Raw genomic sequence first — 24,724 nt, forward strand, 5'->3', positions numbered from 1 at the left:
AAAGTAATCTGTCAATGTTGAGATAGGTTGTTCCAAGGAGGTGACAGTGGATAGAGAGATTACTCCAAACACTTCAAAAATGCATAAAGTTCAAAAGTGGGTTCCAAATCATTAATGCTCCAGTTTCTAAGATTGGGGAGTGAGCAGCTGTGAAATGGTCGGTTTTAGACCACTTTTGCAGCTTTCACCTGTTCCCAGCAATCCACAGTCATAGAGAACCCGACAGACCTGACAAGATAGCCGCTCTCTGGGAACCTCGTTGAAAACCTGGTACTACCTTTTAATAAGCTTTTAACTATCTAAATTGGCTGACCTGCCGCTTGGTGTTGGGTTTGTTCAGGAATGACAGATCCGACACTTGGGAAACTGACAAGGAGGCGGGTTTACAGCCGGATACCGACCCGCTGTCAAACTGTGATTTTGACAGCGGATCCGCCTCCAAGCCTGCACTCTGAGCGCCGGCAAAATTCAGCCCATAATGTTTAGCTCAAGAAGCAAGAGCTGAAACCAATGATAGCAGCATTTTCCTCTGGGCAGTGAGGACAGTATTACATGAGGTTTTTTTTAGAAATAGGAGCAGGAGTAGGCCATTTGGCCCTTCGAGCCTGCTCCGCCATTCAATAAGATCATGACTGATTTCTACCTCATCCCCACTTTCCTGAACTAGCCCCATATCCCTTGATTCTGTTAATATTCAAAAATTTATCGATCTCTGTCTTGAATATACTCAATGACTGAGCCTCCACAGCCCTCTAGGGTAGAGAATTCCAAAGATGCACCACCCTCTGAGGGAAGAAATTTCTCATCATCTCAGTCCTAAAAGGCCGACCCCTTATTCTGAGATTGTGACCCCTGGTTTCTGGACTCCCCAGCCAGGGGAAACATCCTCCCTGCATCTACCCTGTCAAGCCCTGTCGAATTTTGTATGTTTCAATGAGATCACCTCTCATTCTTCTAAATAGAGAATATAGGCCTAGTCTACTCAATCTGTCCTCATAGGACAATCCCCCCATCCCAGGAACCTGTCTGGTGAACTTTTGTTGCACTCCCTCTATGGCAAGTATATCCTTCCTTAGGTAAGGAGACCAAAACTGAACACAATACTCCAGGTGTGGTCTTACCAGGGCCCTATATAATTGCAGTAAGACATCTTTACTCTTATACTCAAATCCTCTTGTAATAAAGGCCATATACTGTTTGTTTTCCTAATTGCTTGCTGTACCAGCATGTTAACTTTCAGTGATTTGTGTACAAGGACACCCAGGTCCCTCTGAACACCATTTAAAAAATACTCTTGTTTCTGTTTTTCCTACCAAAGTGGCTAACTTCACATTTCTCCATATTATATTCCATTTGCCATGCTCTTGCCCACTCACTTAGCTTATCTATATCCCCTTGAAGCCTCCTTGCATCCGCCTCAGAACTTACATTCCCACCCGGCTTTGTATCATCAGCAAACTTGGATATATTATATTTGGTCCCCTCATCCAAATCATTGATGTAGATTGTGAATAGCTGAGGCCCAAGCACTGTTCCTTGTGGTACCCCACTAGTACAGCCTGCCAACCCGAAAATGACCCGTTTATTCCTCCTCTCTGTTTTCTGCCTGTTAACCAATCCTCAATCCATGCTAGTATATTACCCCCAATCTCATGAGCCCTAATTTTGTTTAATAACCTCTTATGTGGCACCTTATCGAATGCCTTCTGAAAATCCAAATACACCACATCCACTAGTTCCCCCTTATCTATTCTGCTAGTTACAATCTCAAAAAACGTCAATAAATCCGTGTTGACTCTGCCCAATCCTATTATTATTTTCTAAGTGCCCTGTTACCACGCCCTTAATAATAGGTTCTTGTGGCGGTTCCACCGGGTGTCCCTTACACATATAATGTATATAATTCACTTTAACCTAACTGTACGTGTATTACTTACCTGTTTGGGCCATTGCCCCTTTAACTTACCTGTGGGGGCCGTTGCCCCTTTAAGACGCGCCCTAGCGCGCTGACGTCACGTCACGCATTGTGTGACGTACGTGCAGCAGCCGCCGGCCCGACTCGGCTTTCCAGGGCGGCCGCGACTTCGGCCGCATCGGCCGGCAGACATAAGCGACGCGATCCCCCGCTCGGCCTCCAGCTCCCACTACCGCGGTCGCGACTTCGGCCTCAACGGCCAGCCTGCGCACCGGGTGAACGCGCCGCCGTATCAGTGCGGGTCACGTGACCACCCCAAGCGCGGGCCAACGCGCTAACGTCAGGACGCGGTCACGTGACACCCAAAGAGCGGGAAAACGCGACCGAGCGTGATGACGTCATCACGCTCTCCCGAGGACTACGGACTCAGTCCTCGTGGAGTCCCCGTTGGGGTAAGACCTATCTCGCATTGCTCCTGTGTAAAGCCAGCTTACCTGTTGTATTTCGTCAGTTCCAGTTAATAAACAACTTAGTGATTATTCATCCGAACTCGAACTAAATTATTTAGTAGGCATTCGTCCCGAGAGGGCAACACGAATACCTACATTCTAGCATTTTCCCTACTACTGATGTCAGGCTAACTGGTCTGTAGTTCCCCGTTATCTCTCTCCCTCCTTTCTTAAATAGTGGGGTTATATTTGCTACCTTCCAATCCACGGGAACCGTTCTAGGATCTATGGAATTTTGGAAAATGACATCTATAGCCAACTCTTTTAATGTAGTTTCCCAATCTACCTTAGCCAACTCGCCCCTCATACCTACGTAGTTTGCTTTGTTTAGGTTTAAGACCCCAGTTTTGGATTTAACTAAGTCACTTTCAAACTCAATATAAAATTCTATCATATTATGGTCAGTCTTCCCTAAAGGCCCCTTTACTATAAGGTCATTAATTAACCCTTTCTGATTGCACAACACTAGATATGTAAAAAAAACTAAACCAAATGCATAATGCTCTGAACACTCATGTCCTGTCCTCCCCTGCAGCTATGTCATCACATAGTCTAATTATAGCAGTTTTGCCGACAATGTTCAGTGAAAAAGATGGTTAAAAATGGGAAGTTAAGCTTTCTCAATAGTACTAATGGATATACACAATAAATTAAATAATAGTTTTGGAAAAAAAATTGATAACTTAGGGGGGTTAGGACAGTTTTGCATTCATCATTAAACAAATGATTAATTCACCGCATAGTGAAAACGTTCTGGCCTGTGCTGAGTTAATGGTCTCAGCCAAAACTCAGTGAGCATTCCAGCTCTTATTCGTTACAGATTAACCCTAAGTGTAACGTGTCTGTCTGGATATTGGGTGAGGACAGGATTGGACGAGAACATCCAAGGCCAAATTAAACCACAAAATTATCTAGCTAACCAAATTTTTTTCACGTGTATTATTACATTTGTAATACAAATCCATGTGTGAGGTTATATAACCATGGGGAGGTTCACTATTTAAGATTGCTTGTGGGACATGGCCATCTGGCTGAGATACCAGAGAGCTGTCAGAGCCAAAAGATGAGTCACTGCGGTCAGGTGAAGTGGAGGGCAGGAACAAAAAAGAAAATAGGAAGGCATAATAATCTGCTACAGGCCAAAACCTTACAAGAGCTCATAGTGTCCAAGTGCTTCCTTTGGTGGGCATCTGCTCCACTTGCAGTCTGGCATCTCACCGCTTGGTACAACAATGTTTAAGGTGTCATTGATGAGGTTGTACTTCAGAATTCGGTCATTGGCAGTGGTAGAAGAGAGTGAAGGGGATGCATTCACCTAGAATTTAGACCAACACATGAAGACATAAGTAGAAAATTGAAGTGCAAACAGCAAAATTATTTTAAAAAGAATCTTTCAGTCAGAAATTATATCCGGTCATTACCTCAATAAGCCATGGCTTCAGTTTGTCATCAATGATGATGTCGTAACCATAGCATTCAAAGCAGTGTCGATCATTAATCATTACAGGCTGTTAAAATTCCAAAAATATTGTGCACATATGAGGAAAGTTTCTGTCAGACAGAGAATTACTTCATAGAATGATTACAGCACAGAAGGGGGCCATTCGGCCTGTCGAGCCTGTGCCGGCTCTCTGCTAGAGCATTTCAGCTAGGCCCACTCCCCCACCCTTTCCCCGTAGCCCTGAAAAAAATGTTTCCTTCAGGTACTCATCCAATTCCCTTTTGAAAGCCACAAGTGAGTCTGCCTCCACCACCCTTTTAGGCAGTGCATTCCAGATCCTAACCACTCGCTGAGTAAAACAAGTTTTTCCTCATGTTGCCTTTGGTTCTTTTGCCAATCACCTTAAATCTGTGTCCTCTGGTTCTCGACCTTTCCGCCACTGGGAACAGTTTCTCTCTATCTACTCTGGCTAGACCCCTCATGATTTTGAACATCTCTATCAAATCTCCTCTCAACCTTCTCTGCTCTAAGGAGAACAACCCCAGCTTTTCTCTAGTCTATCCATGTAACTGAAGTTCCTCATCCCTGGAATCATTCTCGTAAATCTTTAAAAAAAAATGTTGCAACTTTGTGACGTACACAGGGTTCAGATATCAAAAAATTGTTAAACTGAAACTTAGATAATCATTCAAACCCTGAGAGGGTGTTAGAACATTGAACATAATAACATATACACTTTTCTTTATCATCAGAGGTTTTCTTTTGGGGAAGTCACTGGAGTTTGTATCTTCCACTATGATGGCCAGCCAAGCTTTTATTTCTTGTGCAGCACTGCATCAGCTGACAGATAGAGTGCGTGTGAGACAACATCATAAAACTGGAAGGATTTATGATGGGCTCAGCTGACAGGGCCAGAGGCTTTTATGAGGAAATAACAGTTTCACAGTCTTACAGCACTCCTATATTATAAAGCTTTTAATAGCGCAGGACAGCTTAAAAATGTGTACGTTCTGAAGATATATATATAGAGTAACAAGCATACCCATGGGTCTATAATAGAGGTGTCAGAGCTGAGGCTCTAGAGCCACTTGTGGCCCCTGAGCCCTGGCAAACCTACCTTTAAAGCCCAGGGAACTCAGTCCTATTTGCACTTAAGACTGTATTCCTTAATTGCTGGTTTGTCCTGTTTGAATTGTGTAGACCTAGAGGTTTAGAAAACGTTGTTTCCTCATTAGCAGATAAATCCCAACTTAGGAACATCAAGATCTGTTGGTATCAGCAATGAGATTTACACAATTTAACGATTTATGGATTTAAACCTTATATCTGACCCCTCAGGCTTCTTGGTACTCACCCAAATGGCCCACAAAGACAAACAAGTGTCGCATTATAGCACCACACTCTATTTCAATAGTGCAAATATATTTTTCAGGCATCTGTAATCAAACCTCTCAAGTGTTACAGTTTATAGGTAAAGAAAGAACCAGCATTTATAAGGCACCTTATGTACTCAGGACGTTCCAAAGCACTTTATGATAAATGGATTATTTTTAAAGTGTAATCGTTGTTGTTATGTAGGTAAATGTTGCAACCAATTTGCACACAGCAAAATCTCACAACCAGCAAATGAATAAATGACCAGATAATCAGTTCTTAGTTGTCTTGGGTGAGCAAAGAACATAGGCCAGGACACCGGGAGAGGCAGGTGGTTTAATGTCTTATCCGAAAGACGGCACCTCCAACCTCCCTCAGTAGTGCACTGAAATGTCGGCCTAGATTGTGTTCTCAAGTCCGTATTGGGCTTGGAGCCACACCCTTCTGCCTCAGAGGTGACGGTGCCATCAAACTGAGCCAAACTGACAGTAGGAAATTTGCTTTGTTTTATCTCCTCCAGCCACAAATGACCACTGAACTGTATTCCATAACCTCCATCAATCTCCGCCTCCCAAGCTGTTTCCTACTAAACGGCTATTTAATTCTCTCATTTGCTAACTATTTCCTTACAAACCCATCTGTCATCACTTGACCATCAGTTCCAGCAGAAACACTGCAGCTTTATTTCACACATTAATTCCACAATTAATTTAAGGTGCCTCACATCACAGAAATTATATTCTACGTAATGGATCTTTAAAAATTAAGATTTATGCTTATTTAATAAAGCCAGTGCTTTCTAATCACAATCTTTATTTTGCTCATGAGCTCCCACTTCTCTGCCATCTTGCACTGCACAGCAACATAATTTCAAACTAAATAGGCTGAAGCGGAGGCAGGAGCAGAGGCGATAATTAAAAAAGATAAAAAATAAAAAATGTTCAAAGTAGATAATAATAGAAAACAAGCCACTATTGTATCCTCAAAAACTCACTGAACTTTACTCTGGTGGTTTAAATGACATTCTCAATCCTTTAAAAAACACTACCTTGTGACTCCTAGCACTCCTTGTGACGCCATCATTTCCTGGGACTTTTAAAATGGGCCTTATCACGTAGATGTGCCATTACAATGGCGCAAGTCTCCAAAAAATTCTAGGCTAATGTCTAGCTTCTTCATTTGTGTCCTTGCATATCATTTTTTCTAGATATCATTGGGAACAGAAGTTCAAAACAAGCATAGATAGATTTGATGTTAATGCAAACACTTGTCAAACCCGCCTGCTTTCTAACAACATTCCTCATTGCGGCCCATCCGTGCCAGTGAAGTTGAGGAGTGGTTTTCTACTCTCTCTCAGTCCCCGTAGTGTTAGTTTGTTAGTCACTTTCTCCATCATCAGACTCAAAAGTGTCAAATGGATGTTTTGTCACCTGGTTCATCTTCTACATTTGCATCATTGCTAAATGAAGCAAGTGATGGTAATTAAAGGAAAAATTAATTACCCATTTGCAGGATGTTTTCCTTAAAGAAGGCAACTAAAAATAAGTAATTTGTGGTGATTTTTCGAAGTGATGATTTAGCAAACAATCTGTTTCTGCGGGATTTCTTCAAAGAGCTCAGGACATAGCCATGTTGTTGAGGAATTGAAGTGGACATGCTTGCGTGACATCAGACACAGGGACCACCATAGCAATGCAGCCGGTCTGTTTTCAGACCGATCGGGACCAGCTTTACTTTAAAACTAACTCAAAGAAAATGTTTCTCATTTATCTGGAAACAGCGACTACATTCATATTTAACACACTCTGGTTTTCTCCCTTGACATTGTTGGAGCATGCCCATCTTAAGGCAACAACACAGAAGAACCCTTCAAACACAGTACTCGAAGAATAAACACATGCATATTGTGGTAAACCACTGTTATACCTGTCTGTATGTGTATGGGTATTCCACTAGGTACAGGTCTGGACATGCCTCGGCTGACTCCTCCCACTATTCCAGGTATATAAGTGACTACCTCCCAGTCCCTTAGTATTCTGGACGGGTCGACCACTCGAGACTAGACCTTCATTCTTTAGTTAATAAAGGCCTGGTTGTTACTCGCTTAACCTCAGTCTTTTGAGTAATTGATGGCGCATCAATTTTATTAACTAAATTTTTTATAATGGAGAAGATCCTCACACCAGCATGCCTGGACCTGGACAGTCGGGAAGCGGACGCTTCCACCAAGTTTGCTCACTGGCTCATGTGCTTCGAGGCATTCCTGACTGCCTCCACTGCGGTCGTAACGGATGCGAACAAACTGTCTGTCCTGATCTCCAAGGTGAACCACCGAGTGCACTCAGTCATCCGGGACGCGACCTCGTACACAGCCGCCCTCCAGCTCCTCAAGACCCAGTACACGCGCCCTGTGAACGAAGTTTACGCCAGGCACCTCCTGGGGAGTCGCAAGCAACAACCTGGGGAATCGACTGAGGAATACCTCCAAGCACTGTCCGTGCTTGGCCGGGCCTGTGGGTGTAAGGCGGTAACGCCCACTAAGTACACGGAGGAACTGATCCGGGATGCCTTCGTAGCGGGCCACAGGTCCAACTACACCCGACAGCGACTGCTGGAGCAGAGTGACCTCACCCTCGACAAAGCCTCCGAAATCGCACTAACGCTGGACGCAGCCTACCGGGGCATGGATGCCTACTCCTCTGCACCGTGGACGCCGCGGGGAACGACAACCTGGGACACGGTAGGACAGCCCCATAGCACCGTGCCACCCCAGCCACAGCCCAACAATGGCCCAACCACCGCAGCAGTGTCCCAAAGCCAGACAGCAGTATCCCAAGGCCAGAAATGCTACTTCTGTGGCCAGGCCAAACACCCCAGAGCGCGCTGCCCGGCGAAGAATGTGACCTGCTCGGGCTGCGGGAAAAAGGGACACTACGCTAGCGTCTGCAAGGCCAAAGCCACCCCGAACGCCAGCAGCGCCGCGTGTGGGCCGTGCGAGCCGCCATCTTGGGCCCCCAACAGCGCCGCGTGTGGGCCGTGCGGGCCGCCATCTTGGGCCTCCCCAGCCATGTGCGAACCACCGCAGCAGCAGCCATCTTGGACGACTCCAGCCACATGGGAATCATGGACGCCGCCATCTTGGACACCAGCCGGGACGCAGCAGGCCGCCAACCCCCCCCATCTGATACCCGCAGCGACACACCGACCCCTACGCTGGCCTCTGTTACGCTGGACCAAACGAGACCGCACCAACTAGCTCGGTCCAAAATGGACGTTAAGGTAAACGGCCATGCAATAAACTGCCTTTTTGACTCCGGGAGCACAGAGAGCTTCATCCACCCCGACACGGTGCGGCGTTGCTCTCTCCCAGTCCAGCCTGCGCACCAGCGGATTTCTATGGCCGCCGAGTCCCAGTCAGCGGACATTGGCGGCTACTGCGTGGTGACACTAGTAGTAGACGGGACTGTGTTCAATAATTTTAAACTCCTGGTCCTGCCCCAACTTTGCGCTGCCGTTCTACTGGGGTTGGATTTCCAGTGCCACCTCAAAAGCGTTACGATGGCGTACGGTGGCCCCCTCCCCCCACTCACAGTCCGCAGCCAGCAGCCTCCAAATTGCCCGCCGCGCACCAGATGCAACCTCTCCACACTCAGAGTCCCACCCCCCCCACTGTTTGCTAACCTCACCCCCGACTGTAAGCCCATCGCCACAAAGAGCAGGCGATACAGTGCCGGGGACAGGGTTTTCATCAAAACCGAAGTGGAGCGGCTCCTGAAGGAGGGGATTATTGAGGGCAGCTCCAGCCCCTGGCGAGCCCAGGTTGTGGTCGTTAAGACCGGCGAGAAACAACGCCTGGTCATCGACTACAGCCAAACAATAAACCGCTACACCCTGCTGGACGCCTACCCACTCCCCCGCATAGCTGACATGGTCAACCAGATCGCGCAGTACCGCGTCTTTTCGACCATTGACCTGAAATCAGCGTACCACCAGCTCCCCATCCGCCCCGAAGACCGCCAGTATATTGCTTTTGAGGCAAACGGCCGCCTCTATCACTTCCTTAGGGTTCCCTTTGGCATTACCAACGGGGTCTCCGTCTTCCAAAGGGAGATGGACCGGATGGTCGATCAAAACGCGCTGCAGGCCACTTTCCCTTACCTAGACAATGTGACCATCTGCGGCCACGACTTGCAGGACCATGACGCAAACCTCGAGAAATTCCTCCGCACCGCCCAACTCCTGAACCTGACATATAACAAGGAGAAGTGCATATTCCGCACAGACCGCCTCGCCATCCTTGGCTGTGTTGTGGAACACGGGGTCATCGGTCCCGACCCGGACCGAATGCGTCCCCTTATGGAACTCCCACTGCCTAAAAGCTCTGAAGAGGTGCCTAGGGTTTTTTTCCTACTACGCCCAGTGGGTCCCCTACTATGCAGACAAAGCCCGTCCGCTGATCAAATCCACCTCTTTTCCCCTGATGGCAGAGGCCCGCTCGGCCTTCCACCGTATCAAGGAGGACATTGCCAAAGCCACCATGCATGCAGTGGACGAATCCATCCCCTTCCAGGTGGAAAGCAATGCGTCCGACTTCGCTCTGGCCGCCACCCTTAATCAGGCGGGGAGACCTGTGGCATTCTTCTCACGAACCCTCCAGGGCCCGGAGACCAGACACTCCGCGGTCGAGAAGGAGACCCAGGCTATTGTGGAGGCTGTGCATCATTGGAGGCACTACCTGGCCGGAAAACGATTTACCCTGCTCACTGACCAGCGTTCAGTTGCTTTTATGTTCAACAACAAGCAGAGGGGCAAAATCAAAAATGACAAGATCTTGAGGTGGAGAATCGAACTTTCCACCTACAATTACGAGATCTTGTACCGGCCTGGGAAGCTCAATGAACCCCCAGATGCCCTATCGCGTGGCACCTGCGCCAGCGCACAGATCGATAGGCTGAGGGCCCTCCACAATGACCTCTGCCACCCGGGGGTCACCAGGTTTTTCCACTTCATCAAGGCCCGCAACCTGCCTTACTCCATTGAGGAGGTCAGGACCATGACCAAGAACTGCCAAGTCTGCGCTGAGTGCAAACCGCACTTTTATAGACCAGACAGAGCCCACCTGATAAAAGCCACTCGCCCTTTCGAACGCCTGAGCGTCGATTTTAAAGGGCCTCTCCCCTCCTCCAACCGCAATGTGTACTTCCTCAACATCATTGACGAGTACTCCCGTTTCCCGTTCGCTATCCCCTGCCCGGACATGACCAGTGCCACGGTCATTAAATGTCTGAACAGCCTCTTCACCCTGTTCGGTTTCCCCAGCTATATCCATAGCGACCGGGGCTCATCGTTTATGAGCGACGAACTCCGCCAGTACCTGCTCGCTAGGGGTATAGCCACAAGCAGGACCACCAGTTACAACCCCCGGGGGAACGGACAGGTGGAAAGAGAGAATGCAACAGTTTGGAAGGCCGCCCTACTAGCCTTAAAGTCTAGGGGCCTTCCGACCTCCCGCTGGCAGGAGGTGCTCCCCGATGCGCTCCACTCGATTCGGTCACTGCTCTGCACTGCCACCAATGCCACCCCTCACGAGAAAATGTTTGTCTTCCCAAGGAAGTCCACATCGGGGACAGCGTTACCGCCATGGCTGACGTCCCCAGGGCCGGTACTACTGAGAAGACACGTGAGGACCAATAAAATGGACCCCCTGGTCGAGAGGGTCGACCTCCTCCACGCCAACCCCCAGTACGCTTACATTGCGTACCCGGACGGGCGGGAGGACACAGTCTCCATACGAGACCTCGCACCCTCGGGGACCGCTGTAACCCACTACCCATTACCACCACCCCCCACGACACCCTCGGGGACCGCTGTAACCCACTACCCATTACCACCCCCCCCCCCCCACGACCCGATATCCAACCCCAGCAGCCGGCTCGCCTTGGACCGTCACCCACGAGGACTACACTCCAGTGCCCCAGCCTACACGGGACGCGACGCCGGAAGCTGCACCACCCCTGCCGTCGCCACGTCGATCACAGCGGCAGACAAGACCTCCGGAGAGACTCCAATACACGAACTTTTAAATACACTTCACCCCGCCGGACTCATTTTTAAACAAGGGGTGAATGTGGTAAACCACTGTTATACCTGTCTGTATGTGTATGGGTATTCCACTAGGTACAGGTCTGGACATGCCTCGGCTGACTCCTCCCACTAGTCCAGGTATATAAGTGACTACCTCCCAGTCCCTTAGTATTCTGGACGGGTCGACCACTCGAGACTAGACCTTCATTCTTTAGTTAATAAAAGCCTGGTTGTTACTCGCTTAACCTCAGTCTTTTGAGTAATTGATAGCGCATCACATATTAACTAACAAGTACCTACTCAAAGTGACTTTCCCTTTACCAAGAAGCATTGATTTTTTTCCAGCTTTTTGCTCAGAAAATGTCCAGATGCAAGGGGAAAACATGAGACATACACCTGTATACAAAGACATGTGGTAAGAAATAGCCTTGGAAAGAAACCTTTGCTTGATGTACTTACTGCCACAGCTTTCAGTGAGTGAACGACTATCCAGTGAATGTCATCGAAGAGTTTATCAGTCACATCCTTCCCCTGTGTGCTCTCCAGATACAGTCGCAGGTTACTCACTGACCATTTCCCACCGTGGATTGGATTATAGTCACCCTGGAAACAGAACAATAATTATACAGTTGCGTCCCCATGACTTAATAGGCAAATAGAGAGCCTGTTGTTGTACTGAGGTATACAGGTCAGGAAGTTCCCAGCTTCAGCCCTTGGTCTGTGCCAAGTTAGCTGATATCAGCCGGGGCAGCAGTGGGAGCAGTCCAACTGGCCTCACTATCCATGGAAGAAAAAAAAAAGTGAGGGTTCCCACTTCTGATAGTTAACTAGTGAGCCAAGTGAGCCATGCATGTTTTTTTTAGTCGTTCACGGGATGTGGGCGTCGCTGGCAAGGTCAGCATTTATTGCCCATCCCTAATTGCCCTTAAGAAGGTGGTGGTGAGCCGCCTTCTGGTGTCTGGTGAGGACAGCATTGGGGTGGGCTGTAATGTCCCCCACAGTCAAATAATATGAGGAATGGCCATTGGGTCGAGGTGTCAGGTGACTGCCAGTGAAGCTGTTCCACTGTATGAGTCAGCAACTTAAGGAGAGGCGAAGCAAAAACTGCAACAAAAAAAAATTGCATACATTTTCCAATGAAGGAGAACAATAACCTTTACTTAAGTGTCAGTCAGCTATTTATTTATTCCCATGGTTCTGAAAAGATCTGCCTACCTGTTACAGAAAAATGATGAGATTTTTTAATTACAGCCGTTTACTGATGATTTTCTTCCATCTACAGGAAACTTTGTGATATCCGGCACCGACGGGACTGAGCTGTTGCCGTCCCATCAAAACTGCCGGACAAACCAGCGCTAATGTTGAAACATACGGAGATTTTCAGCTCCGTGTGAATCAACAAACCCTGTTGCTTAGCAACAGCTTCAAAACAGTTGGCTGCTGCTTAAAAGCGTCTCTAGCTGAAGTTGTTGCTTAGCTACAGACCTTGCAGAGCCTGACTGGGGGAAAAAAGGCAACGAGAAGTAAAAAAACTTATAGGAAACGGCTCCTGAATTTTGCCGGTAGATAGAGCTTTCCGGACTTTTAACCTCTGGATAAACCAAAGTTTCCTGTACTTCAGTTTCTGTCTTTCACTTCTCCCCTGTTCTCTTCATTTTTGTGCTGATCAGGATGAGGCCGTCAGTGCTGAGAAATGGAACATTTTTCTATTTTGGGTATCCCAGTGTCCACACCAAGCACCTATGGGCTAGTAAAGTATGGTCAACCGCAAGAGAAAGCTCCCTCTACTCATAACGTGCCTCAACCCCATCCCAGAAAAGCATCTCCTACTGCACCAGTGTGAATATTTACACTTTGCACCTGCTATCCTGAGGCCTAACTGAACAATTTGGTGCTGAATGAAGAACAAGTATTTTTTTTAGGAACAGGAAAAGGACATTAGGACCAACAAGCCTGTCCCTTTATGGGCAGTTTTGTGCTGTGTTCTCATGGTCACTGGTAACTGGGTTAAAACTGCCTAATGTCACTTCACAAACAACTCTTAACAGCTAGCAGAGAGAGGAAGCTTATCCAATTATTCTGGCTGCATTTGAAGGCTGGTTCCAGAAGTAAAAGTGCAGCATGCAAACCCACTACACAGCTCAGTTCCACCAGCTTTCATTTGCAAACTACTGACCACAATGTTTAGTTATCTAGACTGGCTGACTATATTGTCAATTCATTACTCACCATGCAGGAGCTAATCAACTTACCCCGTGTTTCTGCACGGACACATTTGTAAGATGCACAAACATGTTATCTAATTCACTGGTGCTTGGAGTGTACTTCATTGTACAAAAACGACAAAATCCCAGCCGATACCTACAATATAAAGGAAATAAACAATGTATTTATCCTGCAAGAGAATGTATTGTCAACCAAATTTCCATTGTCAGATTTCAGTAGCATACTGTAATAATAACCTTACTTTGCTAAAATTATTAGTAAAATCAGATTATCCTTATAGGGAATTCTCCAGTCTCACTGAATACTGTCTATCTTCTGTATTAGCAAATGGGCAAGTTACTTTCACACAACTCCTGGTAGGAGCAATCTACTTTCAATTAAACTTTACAGATCACAGACCATTTGATTAATGTTCCAGTCCTGATTGACTTATGAGTCAATGAACATCAACCAGTTTCCCACTTGTTCTAACCAATCATCATTCTTTGTATCACAGCTGACTCTGTGTACTCTTTTGGTGGGTACATTAACAAATTTGACTGTAAATTAAACAAACTTCAAATGAAACTTAAACAAATTAAATTAGAATTTGATTGTCCGGGTTGATGATGCACTCCAGTCCCCGCGGCGCCCACCGGTCGCGGAAATACTCAAGCGTGCCTGACTCTGTGTAATGCTCTGCGGTTCAGTCTGAATTCTGTCTAGCTCCACATTTGAACAATGTATTTAATCAGAGGTGTACGTACAGTAATGCAATCCCTTTACTGAATTTAAGTAGGAAATATTGCTTGTTTGTTTGTGGAGCCACCTACATGCAATCTACTTTGCGAATCAGAAAACTGCGCAAGATGTTCTTTACTTTGACCTAGAAAATGCAAAAATTGTGATTTTCCAGAGTGTTCTGACCTCCTTAGAAGTTATAAGCGAGTCTAAAACAACATGAAAGTTCTTTCAAAAAAACTGGATGAAAGATCTTGGCAATATATCCTGGGTGCATATAAACAAAGATTTAAACAGGAGAGGACAGAAACAGGCTGGATTTGCCATTCAGAAATCAAACTTTATCAGAGAATCTTGTATTCCATTCAAAAGTGTTTTTACAAAGGGTAATTAACCCATTATGGACTTCAGAAATTGTATGCTTTTCTACATATTAAATTTTAGGATTTGTCAACTTTTGTGCTTTATATCTGTCTATACTACTAAAAACATTGATCTGTGATCCTGGTGATCTGATTGGTCAATTATATGAATCTCCTATTCTGGCCGTGAGAATGTGACATTCAACTCTTTTGAAGCCACTCTAGGCCTTGATTGCAGCATTGACAACTGTGTCTGGATTGGTTACTGGCAATCAATTGGTTACATGTCCAACCAAGTGTTTGTAGTCTGCAGAAGGGACTGCTGAAATCCGAGCGTTTCTAGCTGGCTTCTATACCGAAACATCTACTGTAATTGATAAATTTCTGTTTTTAAAATGATGAATGTATCTTAAATTGTTTACATTCTATCAATCATTTGGAAGAAAAAAAGAACATTTCATCTGCAGTGCCAGTTAGCTTACTTGTATTATACATTTTCATGGGGAAGAATTCAATTATAAATTTTGGATTTTTTAAGCTAAATGTTTCAGGCCCTGCAGTTGCCCTACTCGTCCTATGGGTGGGACAGTCATTCAAAAATGAACAAGTAGAGACATTGGTCATTTTGACTAGGGATTGAGGGAATACTGGTCACATGGGTAACAGGGATTGCTTGAAATGCACAAATGGGAAAAAATACAACACAATGTCTAAGCTGAATGCTGTTCTCATAAATTGATTGCAATGTTTAGTGAGCAAGACTTGAAGGGCAGTTGACCAAAAAATGTGCACAATTTCTAAGCATCAACTGTTATTTTAGTTGCTACTAATTTCAATGCTTTTTCTCAGCTGTTAAGCTAAGATAACTTCAGTGCATTTAGCCCATGTGTGAATAGTATAGATTTCAATGGATAGAAATGATTTTAGTTCATCAGACAGGAGATAAAAAACATTCTCTTTTTTAAAAACTGTCCATGACCAATACTATGGCAGAACAAGCAGTTTTTATTTAATTGTAAATAAATAGAATAGTTGATGTAGTCAGTAAGTTTTGGTCTGAGATTAATATATGCCATTTTGAAGACTGTTTGAAGCATAGTACGAGACTGTTAAATACAGTAAACAAATCACTGTAAATAGAGTAATTGTTAATCTGTGAGTATGCACCTCTGGTAAAGGCAGATTATAGAAAAGGCACATCTTACACATTGTAGGTGACAAGCAATGTTCCCCCTAATCTTTGGGGGTTGCGCAGTCCCTATTAGGTGCTGCGCGGCCCATTCAAACCTATGTTAAATCATTGACAGAAAACAGTTGAACAAAAACCCCAAAAACTATAACTATACTATCTATAATCTATTTTTAATAGGCTGAAAATCTTATGTCAAACACACTTCCAGTGTGCACATGATTTCCTGTTGCCATAATTGGTCATGTTTTCTGTCGATTGTTTTCCCCCATTGTAAATTCCTATGTCAACATTTACAATGAACTTTGTCAATGTAGTTATCACCCTACGATTACACAATCTGTCCACCAGGTACAACATTAAAGATGCTATATGATGTAATAAAACTCACTACGCACTTGATTTGAGCATAAAGCAAGGCTTTAACCAACTTGTTTCAGAACATGGAGGTCTAGTTGTACTTCACTAGTTCCTTGTCTTACAAAATGTCCCTGGAAAGCTGGGCCCACGCCCCCGTCCAGCGTTATTTCATGAGTAGTTTCTTGATGATGATGATATTTATAACACTTCATAAATGAACACTTCATAAGGGTCCCTCTATCAGTTGGGTCCGTGGAACTGGCTGGACAGGGAACCAGGTCCCGGAGCGAAACAGTGGACTCCCGGCCATCAGGGTACCGCACATGCGCGTACGTGGGATTGACGTCCGTGAGTTCTACCTCGTCGACGAGAGGATCGTTTTTAGACGATCGGACGAATCTTCAGAGCAGCACGGGGCCGGGAGCTGGTGTCGTTTTACTTGTGGCGATTCCCCGTTGGGAGAGATAACTTTTGAGTTCGCTTGACATGAAGGAGGGACCCCGATCAGAGTGGATGAAATTGGCCGTACCGCAAAGGGAAAAGACTTGATCAAGGCATTTGATCACTGTGGAAGTAAGCATATTGGGACAGGGGTAAAGCAAAGGGAAAGCGTGAATATTCGTCCACCATAGCCAGTAAGTAGGTGTTTCGCGTTGAGGAAGGCAATGGCCCTTTAAAGTCAATGTTGAGTCGCTGCATAGGCTGCATAGCGTGTATGAGCGAGCCATCCGATGGACGGAAGAATTGCGGTTTTAATTCCACACAAATTCTACAGGAGAAGCACATTCTTTTCACATCTTCCATAGAAAATGGGAGATTTTTAGATCGCACAAAGTGCAACATACAGGTAACGCCAGGATGGCATAAGTCAGTATGAAGATCCGCAAGAGTCAAAGTTGACACAGAAGAGCAGAATTCCCACGTGAGGGTATCCGGGGCCACATTCTCTTTGCCGGGTCGATAATGTATGGTGTATCCAAAGGCGGCCAATTCCACCCTCCAGAGTTGTATTTTGTTATTCTTGATCTTAGTGCGTTTCCAGTTATCCAGCATAAAGGCCACGGAGCGCTGATCGGTTATAAGTGTGAAATGGCGACGAGCGAGAAAATGACTCCATTTACATACAGCTTCGATGATGGCCGTAGCCTCCTTCTCGACAGGAGGACAATGGAGCTCGCTACCCTGCAAAGTTCTGGACAGAAATGCAACGGGTCAACCACCTTGATTCAAGGTAGCAGAAATCGCCACATCCAATGCATCGCACTCGACCACGAAAGGAAGATTTTCATCAATGGAACGAAGCGTGGCTTTTTCCAGTTGTCGTTTGAGGAGATTGAAAGCTGAAATAGCCGTTGCCTCCAATGGAAATGACTTTGCATGAAGCAGGGGCTAGATCTTGTCGGAGAAGTGGGGTATCCATTTCGCATAATAGGCGAACATGCCGAGTGCCCGACGAAGAGAGCAGAGATTCGTAGGGGGAGGGAGCTCCTGAGTTGGAATAAACGGGTCTTTTTCCGAGTGGCAGGCAGTGACTAGTGGGGTACCGCAGGGATTGGTCCTTGGACGCCAGCTATTCACAATATATATTAATGATCTAGACAAGGGAACTAGATGTAATATCTCCAAATTTGCAGATGACACAAAGCTGGGTGGGCGTGTGTGCTGTGGGGAGGATGCCAAGAAACTACAGGATGATTTGGACAGGTTGGGTGATTGGGCAAAAGCATGGCAGATGCAATATAACGTGGATAAATGTGAGGTTATCCACTTTGGTGGCAAAAACAGGAAGGCAGATTATTATCTGAATGGCAATAGATTGGGAGAAGGGGAAGTGCAACGAGACCTGGGTGTCCTTGTGCACCAGTCGCTGAAGGTAAGCATGCAGGTGCAGCAGGCGGTTAAGAAGGCAAATGGTATGTTGGCCTTCATAGCGAGAGGGTTTGAGTACAGGAACAAGGATGTCTTTCTGCAGTTGTACAGGGCCTTGGTGAGACAACATTTTGAGTATTGTGTGCAGTTTTGGTCGCCTTATCTGAGGAAGGATATTTTTTCCATGGAAGGAGTTCAGCGAAGATTCACCAGGCTGATACCTGGGATGGCAGGAATGACGTATGAGGAGAGATTGGGTCGATTGGGCTTGTACTCGCTGGAGTTTAGAAGAATGAGAGGGGATCTCATTGAAACTTATAAAATTCTGTCAGGACTGGACAGACGAGATGCAGGGAGGATGTTCCCAATGGTCGGGGAATCCAGAACCAGGGGTCACAGTCTAAGGATAAGGGGTAGGCCTTTTAGGACAGAAATGAGGAGGAATTTCTTCACCCAGAGAGTGGTGAACCTGTGGAATTCTCTACCACAGAAGGCAGTAGAGGCCAATTCATTAAATATATTCAAGAAGGAGTTGGATATATTTCTTAAGGCTAAAGGGATCAAGGGGTATGGGGAGAAAGCAGGGACCGGGTACTGAACTTGGATAATCAGCCATGATCGCATTGAATGGCGGAGCAGGCTCGAGGGGCCGAATGGCCTACTCCTGCTCCTATCTTCTATGTTTCTATGAAGTGGATGAAGTCACTCCGGATCCGGTTTGATGACACTGTTGCCCACCCAGTAGCCAAGGATGTTGACTGATGGTACTGATTTCACAGATTTGTACTCATTTAAGGTTAAGTTGCGACGACGGAGAACGTCAAAAAATTTCTGGAGATTGGCATCATGCTCCTTCTGGTCATGACCAGCAATGGTGATATTATCCAGATATGGAAAAGTGTCCATTAAGTTCTCCTGTTTGACTAGGCTATCCATTGCCCGTTGAAAGACGGCCACCCCATTGGTGACCCCAAATGGAAGGCGACAAAACTGGTAAAGCCGACCATTGGCCTCAAAGGCCGTATACTTTTTGTCAGAGTCCTTTAACGGTACTTGATGATATGCTCTTTAAATCAAAGGTCTTATGTTCATTAATAAATAGACATTCTTATTATGAACACAGCTAGCTTTTGCTAGACACTTTTATTGAGCACATGTGGACTAGGTATAGTATCTGTAGAGGCTTCCATCTTGACTGCTGCCTTGTGGGTAGCCTAGTGCCTCATGGGTAATGTAGTCTTAATATATATACAGCTGGGTAGTGTAGTCTTATACATACAGCTATATACAGCTCTAGGGCTCCACCTAGTGTCCACTATAGAATGACATGTTATTGATCATTACAAAAGGTTGAAAATACCTTGTAGTTAGCAAGGTTAGCATGTCATCAATGCGTGGTAGTGGGTAGGCATCCAGGTCGGTTAATACTGGTTAATAGTTTGCGAGTAATCGATGGAAAGACGTTTCTTGTGTTGCTTCAGAGGATTTTTGACAACGACGACTTAAGCCCGCCAGGAAGATGAACATGGCTCAATGATACCGTCAGCTAGGAGGCAAGAGATTTCTGCCTCGATAAAAGATCGATCATCTTGGCTGAAACGTCGTGATTTAGTGACTATGGGCTTACATCGGGGGGAAAGATTGGTAAACAAGGAGGGCTCGTCGAGCGAAGCCGCCGAAAGCGCACAAAACGGTACTTTGGAAATAGTAAGCTCCGGCTTTGACCCTCCAAACTCGAAAGTGAGTCTTTTGTGTTGTTTCTGGAAATCCTGTCCCAGGAGCACATCACTGCATAGGTTCTTGAGCACCCCGAGCCGGGTGGAGAAATAAGTGCGGTCATTGAGAATAAGGTCGACAAGACAAAAGCCGGAAGAATTAATGGTCAGTGTCGTCAGAGCCATTGCAATTTCGCTGTCCGAGGGGTAAATACGCAGTTTTAACTTACTGACAGCCCGCTCACTAATGAAGCTGTCAGAGCTGCATGAGTCGATTAGTGCACTCAAAATGTGTCCATTTACCGAAACCTTCGTGGCTGCATGAGAGAGACTTTGGGGAAAAACAGCTGTGATGGGGGAAAAACAGCTGTGATGGGAGGAGGGGCAGTTTTACCCTTGACAGCTGTAACCTTTGTAGTGGCTCTTGGGGGAGGAGCAGTTTTATAGATTGCAGTTGTAACCTTAGTAGTGGCTCTTGGGGGAGGAGCAGTTTTATAGATAGTAGCTGCAAAACTAACAGGAGCTTTCGACCAGTATACCTTAGAAAAGTGGCCTTTCTTACTAACAGCGGCTCTTGACTGGCATACCTCAGAAAAGTGACCTTTCTTGCTGCAATGATTGCAGGTTGCGTTACGAGCAGGACAAAATTTCCTATAATGGAACGCACCTCCACAGAAGAAACACTTCCTTCCAGATTGCCAAGATGCCGCTAGGGCGGGGTTATCAACAGTGTAGGTTTCTAGGGTAGGGTTGTCATCAGCCAGGTTGGAGTCGTCATCCGTGAGGGCTTCCGCCCGAAGCCTATCGAAGGAGTCACTAAAAGTGATAGCAGCAGCCCTTGCACGTGGTGAAAGATAGGTGTCTGCATTCCTCTTTGCTAAGTCCAGAGAACATGCCTGGTCATAGGCAGCCTGTAACTTGAGGGTTTTATTCTCCAACAGACATTGACGTACGAAGGGAGACGCAATCCCATTAATAAAGGAATCACAAATTAACTCCTCCTGGTACTGCTCAGCTGTAACAGCTTTAAGATTACAATCCTTGCTGAGCCTGCGAAGTTTCTGAAGGAATTCGTCAAGTGATTCCCCGGGTTGTTGTCGAGTTGTGGCCAGTAGATGCCGAGTAAAAATTTCATTTAGGGACTTGACATATAGCTGCTGTAGTATTTGGATAACGGCGTCATAGTCTACACAGTCTTCGATATAATCAAACACATGAGGGGATACATAATTAGCAAGCATTCGTAACTTGTTAGGAACATTCTCACCACACTCCTCAAGGAAGTTGCCAAAGGTACGATACCAGTGTTTCCATACCTTAGCAGCTGTAAGTGAATTCGGGTCCAGGTCGAGATGGGCGGGTCTGAGTAGGTTCTCCATGATGGATCGATTACTTGTCCGAGTTCCCTTCTACGGTTCGAGTCGTAGCTGGCTGTTCCCGAAATCACCCAAAGCGTGGAGTCGATATCAAGTTGATTAAATTGACGTAATAAAACTCACTACGCACTTGGTTTCAGCATAAAGCAAGGCTTTAATCAACTTGTTTCAGAACATGGAGGTCTAGTTGTACTTCACTAGTTCCTTGTCTTACAAAATGTCCCTGAAAAGCTGGGCCCACGCCCGAGTATTTATACTCCTTGGACGGCGCCACCAGCTGGCCGTCCAGCGTTATTTCATGAGTAGTTTCTTGATGATGATGAGATTTATAACACTACATAAATGAAACTTGTTACTGTTCCCACAAATAGTAGGGATAAAAGGAACATACTCTGATTGTCGGGATATGACAAGTGATATTCCCCAGGGATCTGTATTGGGGCCTCCGCTTTTCACCTTATATATCAATGACTTGGATGAAGGTATAGAGAGTTGTCCAAGTTTGCAGATGACACTAAGTTAGAAGGCACAGTAAGTTGGGTAGATTCAGAAATACTGTTTCCTCTGATAGGAGAACCCAGAACAAGAGGGCACAATCTTAAAATTAGAGCTGGACCATTTAGGAGTGAAGTCAGGAAGCACTTTTTACACACAAAGGTTAGTGGAAATCTGGAACTCTCTTCCCCCAAAAGGTTGTGGATGCTGGGTCAATTGAAATGTTCAAGACTGAGACTGATAGATTTTTGTTAGGTAAGGGTAGAAGGGTATGAATCAAAGGCGGGTAAATGGAGTTGAGGTACAGATAAGCCATGATCTGATTGAATGGTGGAACAGGCTCGAGAGGCTGAATGGTCTATTCATGTTCCTATATTCATTTTGAACATAAGAACATAAGAAATAGGAGCAGGAGTAGGCCATTCGGACCTTCAAGCCTGCTCCGCCATTCAATGAGATCATGGCTGATCTTCTGCCTCAACTCCATTCACCGGCCCTATCGCCATATCCCTTGATGTCCTTACTAGTCAGAAATCTATCGACTTCTGTCTTGAATATACCCAATGACTGAGCCTCCACAGCCCTCTGGGGTAGAGAATTCCAAAGATTCGCCACTCTCTGTGTGAAGAAATTTCTTCTCATCTCAGTCCTGAATGGCCTACCCTTTATCCTGAGGCTGTGGCCTCTGGTTCTAGACTCCCCAGCCAAGGGAAACATTCTCCCAGCATCCACCCTATCAAGCCCTGTAATAATTTTGTATGCTTCAATAAGATCCCCTCTCATTCTTCTGAATTCAAGAGAATACAGGCCTAGTTTACTCAATCTCTTCTCATATGACAGTCCCGCCATCCCAGGAATCAATCTCGTGAACCTCCGTTGCACTCCCTCTATGGCAAGTATATCCTTTCTTAGGTAAGGAGACCAAAATTGTACACAGTACTCCAGGTGTGGTCTCACCAAGGCCCTATATAATTGGAGTAAGACTTCTTTACTCCTGTACTCAAATCCTCTTCTAATGAAGGCCAGCATACCATTTGCCTTCCTAATGGCTTTCTGCATCTGCACATTCACTTTCAGTGACTCATCTACAAGGACACCCAGGTCCCTTTGTGCATCTGCATTCCCCAATCAGGAAATACTCTGCCTTTCTGTTTTTACTACCAAAGTGGACAACTTCACATTTATCCACATTATATTCCATCTGCCATGTTCTCGCCCACTCACTGAGCCTGTCGAGATACCCTTGAAGCCTCTTCACAACTGACACCTAGCTTTGTATCTTCAGCAAATTTGGAAATGTTACATTTAGTCCCCTCATCCAAATCATTGATATAGATTATGAATAGCTGGGGCCCAAGCACCGATCCTTGCAGTACCCCATTAGTCACAGCCTGCCATCCTGAAAAAGACCCGTTTATCCCTACTCTTTGTTTTCTGTCTGTTAACCAATTCTCAATCCATGCTAGTATATTACCCCCAATTCCATGTGCCCTAATTTTGTTCACCAACCTCTTGTGTGGGACCTTATCGAAGGCCTTCTGAACATCCAAATAAACCACATCTACCGGTTCCCCTTTGTCTACTCCACTAGATACATCCTCAAAGAACTCCGATAGGTTTGTTAAACAGGACTTCCCTTTCATAAATCCATGTTGACTCTGCTCAATATTACTATTAGTTTCTAAGTGCCCAGTTATTGCATCCTTTATAATAGATTCCAGCATTTTCCCAACTACTGATGTGAGGCTAACAGGTCTGTAGTTCCCCGTTTTCTCTCTCCCTCCTTTCTTAAATAGCGGGGTTACATTTGCTATCCTCCAATCTGCAGGAACCGTTCCAGAATCTATAGATTCTGGAAGATGACAACCAACGTGCCCACTATCCCAATGGCCACCTCTTTCAAAACCCTAGGATGTAGGTCATCTGGTCCTTGGGATTTATCGACTTTTAGTCCCATTAATTTTGCTAGTACTGTTTTTTTACTAATAATAATTTCTTTAAGTTCCTCATTCTCGCCACACCCTTGGTTTTCTCGTATTTCTGGGAGGTTTTTTGTGTCTTCCGCCGTGAAGACAGAAACAAAGTATTTATTTAATTTCTCTGCCATTTCCTCATTCCCCATTATAAATTCTCCCGTCTCTGACTGTAAAGGACTTACATTTACCTTCGCCAGTCTTTTCCTTTTCACATACCTATAGAAGCTTTTACAATCCGTTTTTATATTTTTCGCTAGTTTGTGCTCATATTCCATTTTCCCTTTCTTTATCAATTTCTTGGTTCCCCCTTTGCTGATTTCTAAAAAGATCCCAATCCTCAGGCTGACTGCTTTTTCTGGCAACTTTATAAGCTTCCTCCTTTGACTTAATACTAGCTTTAATTTCTTTTGTTAGCCATGGTTGGATCACTTTTCCTTTTGGGTTTTTATGCCCTAGAGGAATATATGTTTGTTGCAAATTATGCATTATTTCCTTGAATGTTAGCCATTGTATGTCCACCTTCATACCTTTTAGTGTAGTCTCCCAATCTACCATGACCAACTTGTCCCTCATACCCTTGTAGTTTCCTTTGTTTAGATTGAAGACCTTAGTTTCAGATTGGACTACATCACTCTCAAACTTAATGTAAAATGCAATCATATTATGGTCACTTGTCCCTAAAGGCCCCCTTACCACAAGATTATTGATTAGCCCTTTCTCATTACACAGTACCAGATCCAGAATAGCCTGTTCCCTCCACATACTGATCCAGGAAACCATCTCGCATGCATTCCAAGAATTCGTCCTCCACACCATTAGTGGTAATTTGATTTGCTCAGTCAATATGTAGATTAAAGTCCGTAATATCCTCTCAGAGGAATGCACGTAGATTTTCTTGTGTTTGCTACTTACTGTATTTAATTTTTCTACTTCTTTTGCTTCCTTACATTAATGGTTTATTTCTCCAAAAGTAGGAGTAATTTCAAATTCTTCAATGCAATAACTCAACCAACAGTGGCTTTCTTAAACTATAGGGTAGACGTATTTGTTCTTGAATTCCTTATACCTGTACATCCAGCTCATTGCAAATTAAAATCTGTTCTAAGCAGATAT

At 45.2% G+C, this 24,724-nt stretch overlaps 1 protein-coding gene across 2 annotated transcripts in view; it reads right to left on the reverse strand.

Moving 5' to 3' along the window:
- LOC147105299 (polyglutamylase complex subunit TTLL1-like) overlaps positions 1 to 24,724 on the reverse strand; it is a 62,815-nt gene that overhangs the window by 2,798 nt on the left and 35,293 nt on the right. Inside the window, exons 5-8 of one of the 2 annotated variants that reach the window (XM_086011526.1) lie at positions 13,576 to 13,684; positions 11,783 to 11,926; positions 3,846 to 3,932; positions 3,576 to 3,739 (exon numbers count right to left, since the gene is read on the reverse strand). In XM_086011526.1, the coding sequence (XP_085867652.1) occupies positions 3,576 to 3,739; positions 3,846 to 3,932; positions 11,783 to 11,926; positions 13,576 to 13,684 (504 nt within the window). The remainder of the gene's footprint in view (positions 1 to 3,575; positions 3,740 to 3,845; positions 3,933 to 11,782; positions 11,927 to 13,575; positions 13,685 to 24,724) is intronic. The other variant, XM_086011528.1, reaches the window with a different exon arrangement.

This window comes from Somniosus microcephalus, chromosome 18 (assembly GCF_052327205.1).
Source record: "Somniosus microcephalus isolate GS21.2 chromosome 18, FLI_Smic_1.0, whole genome shotgun sequence".
Lineage (NCBI taxonomy): Eukaryota > Metazoa > Chordata > Chondrichthyes > Squaliformes > Somniosidae > Somniosus > Somniosus microcephalus.